Source organism: Drosophila mojavensis, unplaced genomic scaffold (genome assembly GCF_018153725.1).
Source record: "Drosophila mojavensis isolate 15081-1352.22 unplaced genomic scaffold, ASM1815372v1 contig_16, whole genome shotgun sequence".
Taxonomy (NCBI): domain Eukaryota; kingdom Metazoa; phylum Arthropoda; class Insecta; order Diptera; family Drosophilidae; genus Drosophila; species Drosophila mojavensis.
In genome coordinates this window covers 11,511,420-11,524,191 of record NW_025318693.1, presented here as the reverse complement: position 1 = coordinate 11,524,191, position 12,772 = coordinate 11,511,420, and the positions used below count along the sequence as shown (strand labels likewise).

At 44.4% G+C, this 12,772-nt stretch overlaps 1 protein-coding gene across 12 annotated transcripts in view; it reads left to right on the top strand.

Annotated features, from left to right (window-relative positions):
* LOC6572637 (diacylglycerol kinase eta) overlaps positions 1 to 12,772 on the top strand; it is a 57,270-nt gene extending 44,498 nt beyond the window's left edge. For 3 of the 12 annotated variants that reach the window (XM_044007192.1, XM_044007197.1, XM_044007198.1), the window contains 10 exons: positions 3,553 to 4,404; positions 4,469 to 5,010; positions 5,403 to 6,318; positions 6,383 to 6,517; positions 6,583 to 7,026; positions 7,410 to 8,171; positions 9,147 to 9,269; positions 9,994 to 10,198; positions 10,379 to 11,577; positions 11,640 to 12,772. In XM_044007192.1, the coding sequence (XP_043863127.1) occupies positions 3,553 to 4,404; positions 4,469 to 5,010; positions 5,403 to 6,318; positions 6,383 to 6,517; positions 6,583 to 7,026; positions 7,410 to 8,171; positions 9,147 to 9,269; positions 9,994 to 10,198; positions 10,379 to 11,577; positions 11,640 to 11,948 (5,487 nt within the window). In that variant the 3' untranslated portion in view covers positions 11,949 to 12,772. The remainder of the gene's footprint in view (positions 1 to 3,552; positions 4,405 to 4,468; positions 5,011 to 5,402; positions 6,319 to 6,382; positions 6,518 to 6,582; positions 7,027 to 7,409; positions 8,172 to 9,146; positions 9,270 to 9,993; positions 10,199 to 10,378; positions 11,578 to 11,639) is intronic. The other 9 variants (XM_044007193.1, XM_044007196.1, XM_044007194.1 and 6 more) reach the window with 9 other exon arrangements.

Sequence of the window (12,772 nt, the reverse complement as noted above, 5' to 3'; positions counted from 1 at the left end):
ATGAGCTTGTTGAAGAACCAATGCAACCAGTTGCCCTCTGAGTATTGTATTGTATCAGAGTGGGAGTGAAAGACGCTTATATAAAGAAATCGAAAAACGATTAACAATATTTGCTAGGCAAGAACATGATAGCAGATTTAACATTTAACCAGTGTTTTTTTTTCTCTTTCTCGCTATTGATTCATATCATATATCAAAATCTATCGATTTATGCTGGAAAAAATAAAGACATTATGGCTGAAATGCTAATATCTTTCGATTCTCTTAATATTCCTGCATTCCAATTCAATCTATATAAACCAAACATTATCTTGATTTAAAGTTATTTAAAGTAGCCGATAATTTTCAATTTGGAAATACGCTGGCATCAATATGCATCTGGTATTACATCATATCCATAAACTTAACTTTACAGTTAATTAATTACCTGATATATAATATCTTATCTCGAAAACTTTATTGACAACCTCAATATGCGGAGGTGAAATACGCATCGTTCACATTTAATTAACTGAGTTTAACTTCTCACAATAGTTGAAATCGGGTTTCGCTTCTGGAACACAAAGTTCGATTGAAAATGATCAGAGAGTGAAATTGAATAATGCTCGAGAGGCGATGGGTGAAAGTTTAAAGGTAATTGAATACCGTGCAATAATGCAGTGCTGCCGACTTATGGTCACTGGCCAAAAAGCAAATAATTTCCGCCCCAGTGAAAGGCGAGCTGGGCGTGGCAGACGGATAGGGCGCTGCAGGCAGCCAGCAATGGGGCTACCAGGCTACCAGTGCCACAGACCAGCGTACGGACAAAGAGAATGTGAGTGAGTGACAGGTAAACCGCAGGCGCCAGCCAGCCATGAAAGCATATTCATGTTGCAAGTGCCACAGACAGGTGGCAAGAGACCAGGCACGTGCAGTGCGGCATTAATTGAATAGCAAAAGCCCACTGGCAGCACGGGGGCGAGTGCGAGGGGCGACTGCATCAGCGACGGCGAATGCGAGTGCATAGCTCAAAAGCTCAGTGAGAATAGCGATTTGGTTGATGCAAATATCTGTTGATGCGGTTAGATTGTGGCATTGGTTGCACTAATTGCAACATTGCAACCTTTCAAGCAAACCTCAAACAGTCATTGCTAAAGGCAGCAGACGAATTAAGTCCAATTAATGCCACAGAATGTAATTAGAGATGAGGTTGACTTGTGTCTGCCGCTCGAAAGCCAGTCAACCATCCAAATTGCTTTCTAATGCTTTTATCTCACTTCACACCTAACCCCAGCACTGATGTGCGATAAGGGTATCCCTCTATATTGGATAGTATACCATGAGCTACTGCTAAATTGCATTAGGTCTGACTAAGTCCTGTTTACTCTGGCCAATTCATGTCGGCCCCTTAAATAGTTCTCGCTCATCTTTGATTTTCGTTTCGCAAACTTGCAGCTGGGCACTTCTAGCTCAATGAGCTTTTGAGGTGAACCACAATCCTTGGGATTAGCCCCTGTCCCGGTTCCTGCTCCTGCTCCGTTTCGTGGACTCAGGACGTTAACTGGTAGCGGCTTATTTCATTTTTGCTTTCTGTCTCTGGGTTGGCCCTTGAAGTAGATTATATTGTTGACGTGGTCATAACCTTTTCCACATATCCATTATGACTAAGGTAGCGCTGCATGCCGTAGTGGATACAGTCAATGTGTGTCAGCCAGCTATGACATTGGCATGCGGCATGCGGAATGTGGGATGTGGCATGTGGCATGGCATGTCAACTGCCGTTAAATGGGTCAACTGTACCTATTGAACTGTGGGCTTTAAAAGGGCGTCCTATGGCTACGAATCTCTTTGTTGTATACTTGAGCTTGATTTCCTTCTATATGCGAGAGTTAAGCAATGCCTGATTCGATTTGGTTTGGTTCATCTCTATGGCTCGCTTAGCTAATCAACGTTGCAAACATGGCCAAGGCTCGCCCAAGGTCCCTGGCTAGACGCCATGTTAACTCATTAATTTAATCATACAACAACAACTTTGTAACATCAATTACCCGAATGAACTTGGCCACTAAACGAGCAGCAGCAGCAGTAGCAGCAGCAGCAGCGCCTGCCAAGGATAGGCACGGTGAAGGACATACGGGCCATAAATTAGGCAATACGACAAGCAAATCATAATCAGGTAGCTGACGTGCTTTAGTTGGCCTCATTATTATCTCTGCTGTTGCGTATGCCAGAGTAGATCCCACATTAATTGTGACTGTAAGGAAATGAGGGTAGGGGGGGCTTGAGGGCGCTGGGAAGCGCTGTGGCCGAGGCGTATAATAATACGCCCCACACAGCTTTTGTTGAACTTTGAGGGCTTGGCGCATTGTTTAGCGCATTCCACTCCATTGAGAAGGCGTGGCGGGCGCTCCTGTCTGCATATTAACATAAATATGAGAGTTATTTGCATGTTAATGAGGCCATAGAAACTAATAGACCCATCTTTGATTACACAACTAATAAGTGAGTCTTGCATGTGGTTAATATGTAACTATACGTATGTGTGTGTGTGTGTCTGTATGTGTGTGTGCCTCTTATTATAAGCAAATGTGCACACAGCTGAACATGTGCAACTGTTCGTTAATACAACAGAAATGATTATTCATAACTAAAAAGAAAAAAAAAAAGGAAAATGCTGATTCTGCTTTTTAAGAGAAATCTTTAGCCAAACATTTAGCTTTAAGCATACACGAAGTCACGACTCTTGAGGCGAATAGAGACCTTCTGGGAAATCTAATAATACAGCCACATCATATTTATAACAACAACAAAAATTGAGAAATAAAGAATCCCAACGGCCACCTGGAGTTCAGGATCAACAACCGCCTTTACCAGCACCGCCACTTCGAGCACCATCTAGAAAATCTAAACTTGAACAATAGCTGGAAAATCATACATTCAATCACAATTGCGATTCATGGAACATGCTAGAATTCACGCATAATAAGTATAAATAAATTTGTGTATGTGTGCGGATGTATGGGAATGTGCGTGGCACGTTCTGCTGCCAATTAACCAAACGTTTTGTTTAATAACTTCTACGTTCCTTCACGAATTTGAATGCAATTTGAATATTTGTCATTTAAAGAACAAAATGCAAACTCATTCACATATTGGCAATATTCCTTTAATTTAAGGAATTTGCTAAAATTTGATATGCAAAAAAAAAAATAGTTAAATAAAAATTTTATATGTATCTATATATCAATCCAAAAACATGTAAGATAATAATTTGATAGCTGCATTTTTAAGTCGATTTGATTCTATAACATTTGAATTAGCATTAGTGTTCTGCACTTGCTATATACATATGCATGTATAGATATAGGTATAGGTACCCAACAAAATTTCTAGGCTCTAGCTCTCATAGGCATCAGATCAGGGTTCAATCAACTCAGCTATTCCTGATGAGGAATATACATATATGCATTACGGGGCTCTGTCACACACACCACTTTAACAAACCCCTATTACACCTCTTTCATACCCATAAAACGAAAATGATCGATCAAGGAATTCACATTTCTCTTTCAGATAATAACACCTACCCGCTCTCTGGTGCTGTGCGCCGACTCCAGACGCGAAATGGAGGACTGGCTAGGATCTCTGAAGACAGCGACGGCGCCGCAGCGTCCGCGTGGCGATAGTTTCCTGATTGATCAGCACGACATACTCTCGAATCATCATCACTGGTATGCGACCTCCCATGCGCGACCCACCTACTGCAATGTGTGCCGCGATGCGCTCTCCGGCGTCACGTCGCACGGGCTCAGCTGCGAGGTGTGCAAGTGCAAGGTGCACAAGCGATGTGCGGCCAAGGCGATTGCCAACTGCAAGTGGACAACGCTGGCAACGGTCGGCAAGGATATCATTGAGCAACCCGATGGCAGCCTCATTATGCCGCATCAATGGATGGAGGGCAATTTGCCCGTATCGGCCGTGTGTGCCGTTTGCAAGAAGACCTGCGGCTCGGTGCTGCGGTTGCAGGACTGGCGCTGCCTCTGGTGCAGGGATACGGTGCACGTGGCATGTCGACCGCAAATGCCGATTGTCTGTCCGATTGGCCCCGCCAAGCTGTCCGTGGTGCCGCCCACCAGCGTGCATTCAATTAGCACGGACGATGCCTGGGACGTGGTCAGTCCGAAGGGCAACTTTTCACCGCTACTCGTCTTTGTCAACTCCAAGTCCGGCGATAATCAGGGCGTCAAGTTTCTGCGACGATTCAAGCAGCTGCTGAATCCGGCGCAGGTTTTCGATCTGATCTCAACGGGGCCCAGTCTGGGTCTGCGACTGTTTCGCCACTTTGAAATGTTCCGCATTCTGGTGTGCTCCGGCGATGGCTCCGTCGGCTGGGTGCTCAGCGAAATCGATCGTTTCAATATGCACGTAAGTTTTAACTCTCATCTTTTAATTGGCGCTCTTTATTGTTGCTCGTTTAATTCCGTGACAGAAACAATGCCAGGTGGCTGTCATGCCGCTGGGCACTGGCAACGACCTGGCCCGGGTCTTGGGCTGGGGCTCCAGCTGCGATGATGACACCCACCTGCCCCAGATATTGGAGCGCTACGAGTCGGCCAGCACCAAAATGCTGGATCGCTGGAGCATTATGGTGTTCGAGAAAGCCATCACGGTGCCCAAGATGCCAAAGATGTCGATTACCACGGAACAGGAGGCTCTGCTCACGGGCATGGTCACGTCGGCCAATCACCATTTGCGCTTCATAGTCGAGACGAACGATACGCAAACGTTGATAAGCTCCACGCGCTCCCTGTGCGACACCGTCGACGAGCTGGTCTCACGCATCTGTGAGCACCACAAGGACGACGAGCAGCTGGCTATGAAATGTGACATTCTAAGACAGAAGCTGACAATGCTGCTGGATGCTCTGCAGGAGGAGGAGCTGGGTACGCACAGTGGCGACGATTTGGTAGCCACCATAAGGAGTTTAATATCGCGTAGTGGGCCCTTAACAACGGCACGCCCATCATTTCTGTAAGTCAAAAATACATATTGCGACATCTATGAGATGTGCAAACAAAAATTAATATAATTTTGATTTTATTTTATTTTATTTAAAATTTTTATAAATGGATTGGTTAATCTGTTTAAAAATTCTGAGAAAGCTTTTCCGGACAGCTTAAAAGTATGCTACACTTTTATTTTAACGATTTGCACTGCTTGTCGCGCAGATGCACTGCTTAGTATGCAAGCAGTTTGCAACGGCTTTACTGATTGAAAGCGGACGAAATTTCGAATGTTAAATAACTGAAATTGAATAGTTGGGAAACTTTTTTATATAAATAACACAAAATTAATAATATTAAAATATTAAAAATATTATTTAGTAGATTTAAAATATAATCATATTTAATTATTTATTCCAGCAATCCGAATATATCTATTGAAAAAACTGAGAAGGATAATATCAATTCAAAAGAGCGTCGCAATAGCCGCTCACTGCGCTCCAGCGAAAAGGAGGCCTTGCAGTGCCGAGCGAACAGTGTGAAGCGTGCCATTTACAATGTGGTGGAGCACTCGGAACCGGGCCGCCCTAAGCGCTACCAGCGGAAGCTCTCAATTACACCCTTTGAGGCGCTCAAGATACCAATAACGAATTCGGGCGACTCGACGCCCTGCGGCTCGCCGCTGCCAATTATACCTCCCATCAATATTATCTCGCCGACAATGGAGACATCGCGGCTGACCTGTATATCGCCGCTGCCGGACACGCGTCGCGATTCAGTGGATGAGAATTTCTTCAACAGCATCAATTTGCCGGCACCGCGTCAATTTGCGGACAGTCGCCGCAGCTCGGGTGTGCCGGAGGTCATCCAGGAAATGGAGGAGGGCGCCAGCGGGGAGACAGTCTATCGCGTTGGCCGCTTGTCCTTGAGCGGTGGCGCCAACATCGATGATGCGGGCAATCGTCTGTCGCCAAGCAGCGAGGCTGGCGAGAATACGCCCACCGAGCGCAAGGTGGACTTCCTGCGAGTGCCGATCATGACAAGCGAACCGATAGTCGATCCCTTGTCCAACTATCGACCGATCGAGGTCTTCGAGCGCACCTACTACATGGCACGGGAAATGGACAAGGATAAGGAGCGCACTGCGAGCGGTCAGGTCGAGAGCGAGAAGGAGGAGGCCGACGTCAATGAGAAAAGCGAACCGCAGGAGCCGCACCGTGCTCTGGTACACACTTGTAATCTACAGGTACCCGGCATTGTCGTAACCCCCCAATCCCAAAATGTCTATACGAGCGAAAATTTCACAATAATTGACACCGATGCCCAGACCAACACTGTATGGCATTATCTAACCAGATATCGAGAACGAAACTCAATTGGCTCTTCTTTTGCCTTTGCAGGAACAGTCGTCGTCGGAGGATCTGGGCGGAGAGGCGAGCGATGTGCTGTCCGCCATCAGCAACGAGGAATGCAGTGTGGCATCCGAGATCTTCGATAAGCCCGAGTCGGGTCACAGCCTGGGCGACATCATACAGGTGAGTGGGAAGCCCCAACGGTTGAATCTACTTATTCTATGAATAAAATCACTATACTTGAGTAGAATCTGGATGCGAACAACTTTACGCACATCGATTCGCCGGAGACTAGCGATGAGACGGAGCCCATGCCCGGCGAGAGCCTGATGGATGACATCAGCTCGGTGCTGGGCCATGACATCACCAATGCGCTGCAGGACAACACCATCACGGATGACACCACCACCCTCTGCTCGGAGCATGCGGGGCCAACGAAGCCGCCGCGCAAGAAATCGCTGAGCGCCTTGGTCCAAAGCAAAACGCATCCGCGGCGACGCAACTCTTCGCCGCCGCGCAAAGCCGGGCTCGCACGCATGGATAGCGACGACAATCCGCAGCAGTTCGGCTTCGAGAACATTGTATTCGAGATCGACAATCGTTGCGACGATCAGAAGATACGGGAGCCGCCGCGGTACTGCAGCCTGGCGCAGTTCGTGGAAGGTAACGATATAGCGCGTCAGAGTTTCAAGGTATGTGTTAACCGGCGATCCGGCCCAAAGTAGGTAAATTGTATATATATATACCCATATATGTATGTATATATACATATAGATATATGCATTTATATATAGAGCTATAGCTATGTTATGTTTATCGAAAGTGCTCCGACATGGCCACTTATGGTAAAAAATCTTTGTTGCTCTCCGTTTGCTTCTTTCTTCAAACTTTTCTTTTCGTGTGTATTTAACAAACCGAATACGTTCACTTGCTTGCCTCAAATCCAAATCCAAAACTCCAAACTCGAACTCTAAATAATACAAACTAAATGTATAACGAAATCGAACCAAAATCAAATCCAAAAAAATATATATAACTCCTGCTCCTGTCGACTATCTATCTCTCTAATGTGAAGCGTCCCAAAAAGCGCATTTCACTCAAGAAATTGAATGCAAATACAACAACAACAACAATCGTATCTCAACAGCAGCTAATGCTTGATCGCAATAGCGGTGACAACCACAATGACAATGGCAAAAACGAAGAGGCGGACACGCCCACAAACTCAGCACCAACCAGAACGTATCGAAATCTAACAACGACTACGACTAGCGACGAGCTGGAAACTGCAATTAAAATTGAAATAAACAATGCAACGACAAACACAACAACATCAACATCATCGTCAATATCAACAACAACAACAACGTCAACAACGAGTACAGTAAAGCCTCTTGAATCGGCAATGGCCTCGTCGACATCGCCCACTAAGAAGTCGGGCCATGGACAAGAAGTAAAGCGCATTACCTTTGATGAGTCGTGTAAGAAAGAATCGTTTGATGATGTAAATCCCAACTATCCACAGATAAGTGTTGTTGTAAGGCCACCAACACCATTGCGTGGTGATTCCGTTAAGCCAACAGCATCATCAGCATCGTCAGCATCCTTATTGGCGACCTCGTCGTCGCTGCTCGGTGTACGAACGTTGAACTCCTCGGAGATACGACGTCACTCGAGCCATGCGCCCAGCTTGGCTGTGCGCGACTATGACAAGGATAAAGATCGACGACATTCCGGTTTCAATCCAAATTTCCTAACATTGGACCCGGAACATGCGCGCTTCCTCAGCAGTTCACCAGCGGCTAGTCGTAGAATTAGCTGTGGCAGTCTCTTCAAGGTAAGTCCTGACCCAAAACAGCTCACTCCCCCCACATATACCATATATATATATACATAATATATATATATATACCATATATATATTCATATATATATATATACGATTTACGTTGGCACTACTGCATCAGCAAGTGAAAGTATATGTATGTCAGCCGAGCAATGGCAATGCCGAAATCCAATCAAAAAAATCTCGTTCACACAAATGCGAATTTAGGTAATTGTTTCTAATTGAATTGTCGCGATATTTAAAGTAAAAAATTATAGCATATTAATACGGAATACACAGGGCTATTCTCGGTGCAAATTTACATCTAGTCATACATAACATTTATTTAATTATTTCGTAGTTCACGTTGAAAGGGAAAAGTCTCTCTGTAGTTAAAGTAAATGCATTATTTTGTTTATACTAATAGAATTGATGAGGACTTGCCATAAACTTATGCAATTGAAAAAAAAAAATAATAATAATAAAAAAAAAATTTTTTAAAACTTTAACTGAATATTAAAAAATAAATAAATTGGAACCGTGTGACTTAAACAAGACATACCATATTTGTTTTTATTATTATTTGCCACATTAACTATAATTTAGCTAGTTGCGCTTGAGTTATGAAAACCAGATTTTATTTTAATAAAAAAGATATACCACAAAATCAATCAATACAATTACAATAATACCATATATATATAATTATATATATGCAAACAAACTTAAATATAACAAAAGAAAATACAATATATATTTAACAAAGCACAAATCAATTGGTACGTATTTCAAAATTATGTCAACTACTTGTATGAATTTCTCTTTTAGTTTAACAACACTGAAAAGCCTTTAACACACATTCAAACTCACACTCAAACACACACACATACACATACATTCTATATACACATAAATATATATTTATATATATAATCACACATAGACATAATATTATTTTTTTCGCGAATACGAAATGCATTTTCTTAGAAGAGAAACCAAAAACTGAACGTTAAACGCACCTACGGACTGTTCAGTGTGCGTTTCTTTGTGGTCGCCGAACCAGACATTCGCCTGGCAACCCTGGCACTAATTAGGCCGCTAATACCGCTGGTAAGCCCGTTAACCAGAGGTCGGGGTCTCTCCTTTCTACTGCGTTCCTGAGTTCGTTCGTTCCATGCGCTCGTTCGTTCGCTCAATCGATTGTTACTTTGATCGTGCGATCGATCGTTCGATGTATATCCGCTACCCCAGCAAATGAAATAACTACATATATATACATAGATTTATGCAATATATTCTAGTAATATCCCCTGTACAAAGTGCCAGTTAAAGTCTCAGCTTTCGTTTCAGTTTGTGGTTAAAGCACACGCGTCAATTTGATTTGATTTTCTTGAGTTACACACGTGTTGTCGTCTTGAAAAGTAGTGTTGCCTCATACCCAATATTATAAGCTATCGTTAACCAATACTAAATACTTAACAATTTCCATAACCAAAGCTAATTCAAATACGCTCTGCTTACTATAAGTTTTCCATTTTTATTTCCAAGTAGTGTCCTGTCTCTCTCTCTCTCTATCTATCTCTCTCTCTCTCCCTCTCTTCTCCCTCTCTGAAAACTCCACTTGTGAAACCTGCGTCCTCTATTACACAACACTGGCACACGCACATAACCTCACACTCCAGCCGCTCACACACACTCTCACTGTCTCGCTCTCTCAATCAGCCACATCCACATGTTTCTTTGTATCGTAGTTAGTGCTGACTTTCCAGTTGCTCTTTGACACCAATGGCCCATTGCTTCCCAGCTCCATCTAATCGCTGACTCTTTCTTGCAGCCGAACGAAGCTCTGCCCAATCTGCAGACACTCAAGGGCTCCAAATCGAGTCTCTTCATGGGCTCCACTCTCTTCGGCTTCGAACACTTTAGCGCCGGCGACAAGGACGAAAAGCCCGGCAAGGATAAAGAGCGCACACCCACAGAAGAGACCAATCGCAAGCTGCCCATTATCAATCCCATCGTTCGCTTGCCCAATTGGCCCAGTAAGTAAAATTCCGTGAATGAAACCGGAGAGAATGAAGAGCTTTCCCTTGACTTAATTTTTTGATTACGAATAAAAATGTTATAAAAATTCTTTTTATTTTGTATCTACACTTAATTAAATTCAGCTATTTTATATATTATTCACTTTGATATTAAAATATTGGCCATCTCTTTTACAGATCTAGCGAATGGCACTGGCTTCATATCCAAGTGCCTGATGGCCAATGCGGACACGCTGTGCGCCGCCGTCAGTCCGTTGATGGATCCGGATGAGACTCTGCTCGCCGGCTACCACGAGAAGTGTGTGATGAACAATTACTTTGGCATTGGCATCGATGCAAAGATCTCGCTCGACTTTCACAACAAACGCGAGGAGCATCCGGAGAAATGTCGCTCCCGGGCACGCAATTATATGTGGTACGGCGTGCTCGGCTCCAAGCAGCTGCTGCAGAAGACCTGCAAGAATCTGGAGCAGCGCGTGCAGCTGGAGTGCGATGGCCAGCGCATACCCCTGCCAGAGCTGCAGGGCATTGTCATACTGAATATACCCAGCTTCATGGGCGGCACCAATTTCTGGGGCAACAGCAGCAAGAAGGAGGACATCTTTCTGCCGCCCAGCTTCGATGATCGTGTGCTGGAGGTGGTCGCCGTCTTTGGGTCGGTGCAGATGGCAGCGTCGCGTCTGATCAATCTGCAGCATCATCGCATTGCCCAGTGCCAGAGCGTGCAGATCAATATACTGGGCGACGAGGAGATACCGATCCAGGTGGATGGCGAGGCCTGGCTGCAGCCGCCGGGCATGATACGCATTCTGCACAAGAATCGCGTCCAGATGCTGTGCCGTAACCGCAGCCTGGAGGTCTCGCTCAAGACCTGGCAGGAGAAGCAGCGTCAGCACAGCATATCCATACAGCGGGACACCTCCTCGACCGCCTCCGAGCATGCCGTGTCCACGGACGAGGTCATATCGGAGCGCGAGTGCTATGTGCTGCTGAACTTCATCGAGGCAGTTAGCTCGCTGGTCAAGTGGGTGAAGTTCTTGATCATCTCACATCCGGCACTGCAGCATGATCTGTATGAGGTGGCCTGCCGTGCCAGCGAGGCCCTGGAGTCCATACACCCGCAGGGCAAGCTGTTGGAGGGCCCTTCATTGCGCACCAAGTTGGTGGAGGTCATTGACTCCTCGCGCCAGCTCTACGATGATGCCTGCACGCTGTTGCGTGATCGTGGCCATAGTCTGATCCTGCGCGAGGATCTGGAGACGAAGCTGAGTGCTGCGCTGGCCAACATGGAAATGGAGCTGAAAAAGTGCTCCGTGCAGAAGTGCATCGATGGCAAGCTGCGCGCCTACTTCAACGTGCTGGCGCCCAACGAGGAGGTAAGAGCTACTACGTCTTGATGAAATTGAGTTGCTTCAATAAACCGTTTTCTAATCCTCAGCCCGATGGACGGCGCAAATCGCGTCCATTCTGGGTGCGTTTGCGCTCCGGCTCGACCGCCGGCCAGCAGCAGTTCAAGCCCCCGATCACAAACACCCGCGAGGCAGCCAACAACTGGAGCGTCAACGAGGTGGTCACCTGGCTGGAGACGATGCAGCTGTCGGAGTACGTGGACAGCTTCCTCAAGAACGATATACGCGGCAAGGAGCTGCTTACGCTGGGCAGGCGGGATCTCAAGGATCTGGGCGTGGTCAAGGTGGGCCACGTCAAGCGCATCCTGCAGGCTATCAAGGATCTGAGCGAGAACTAAGCGTGATACAAAAGCGCCGATAAATGTGAAATTTGTTGTGTTTGAATGGAGTTGAATGAAGGGATATCGTTGAAAGAAGGCGTGGCTGTTTAGTGTGTTAGGCAAGCGATATAGTTTTATATGAGACAAATGCATACAACAATCACTACTTATAGACTAGCTTAGCTAAAAATGAATAAAACTCTCGAGTACGTTTATTTTTCCCGTATTCTGGGGGCTGCGAGAGGCGTAAGCAACCTTTCTCTGTATTTAATTAAATATCACAAGCAGAAAGAGAACCTTAAATATTAATACTCAACTTATATATAAATAAATATATCGAAGCAGCTAATTTATTTTTCCAGCAAAACATATATATAAAACCAATAAATAAATATAAATGTAATTGATGATATTACTATGGTTTGATAAGACTTATCATTTTCTGTTCTAGTTAATTAAGCGAACTGAATTTCATTTTTGAATATGTACCTAAATATATATACATATAAATTACATATTTATATATACGTATGTCAAAATTCAAAATTATTTAATTATGGCAGATTAACGAATTTAAACGTAGTGGCACATGCTAAAACTAAAAAACCAAAATTAACAAATTGCATTTAGTTGTAAGTACAGTTTGAAATTCGATTTACGCTTAGCAAGAGTTGTAAACCTCCATTAAACACAAAGCAAGAAGAAATCCCCTTAAACAAAGATTATTCTAAATTTATAAGCAATTTTCGATTTTACAATTGTTAGAGAACAAAACTATCTATTTATGAAATGACAAAATCAACCTTGACATATTCTTAATTCTAATTAAATACAACTAAATT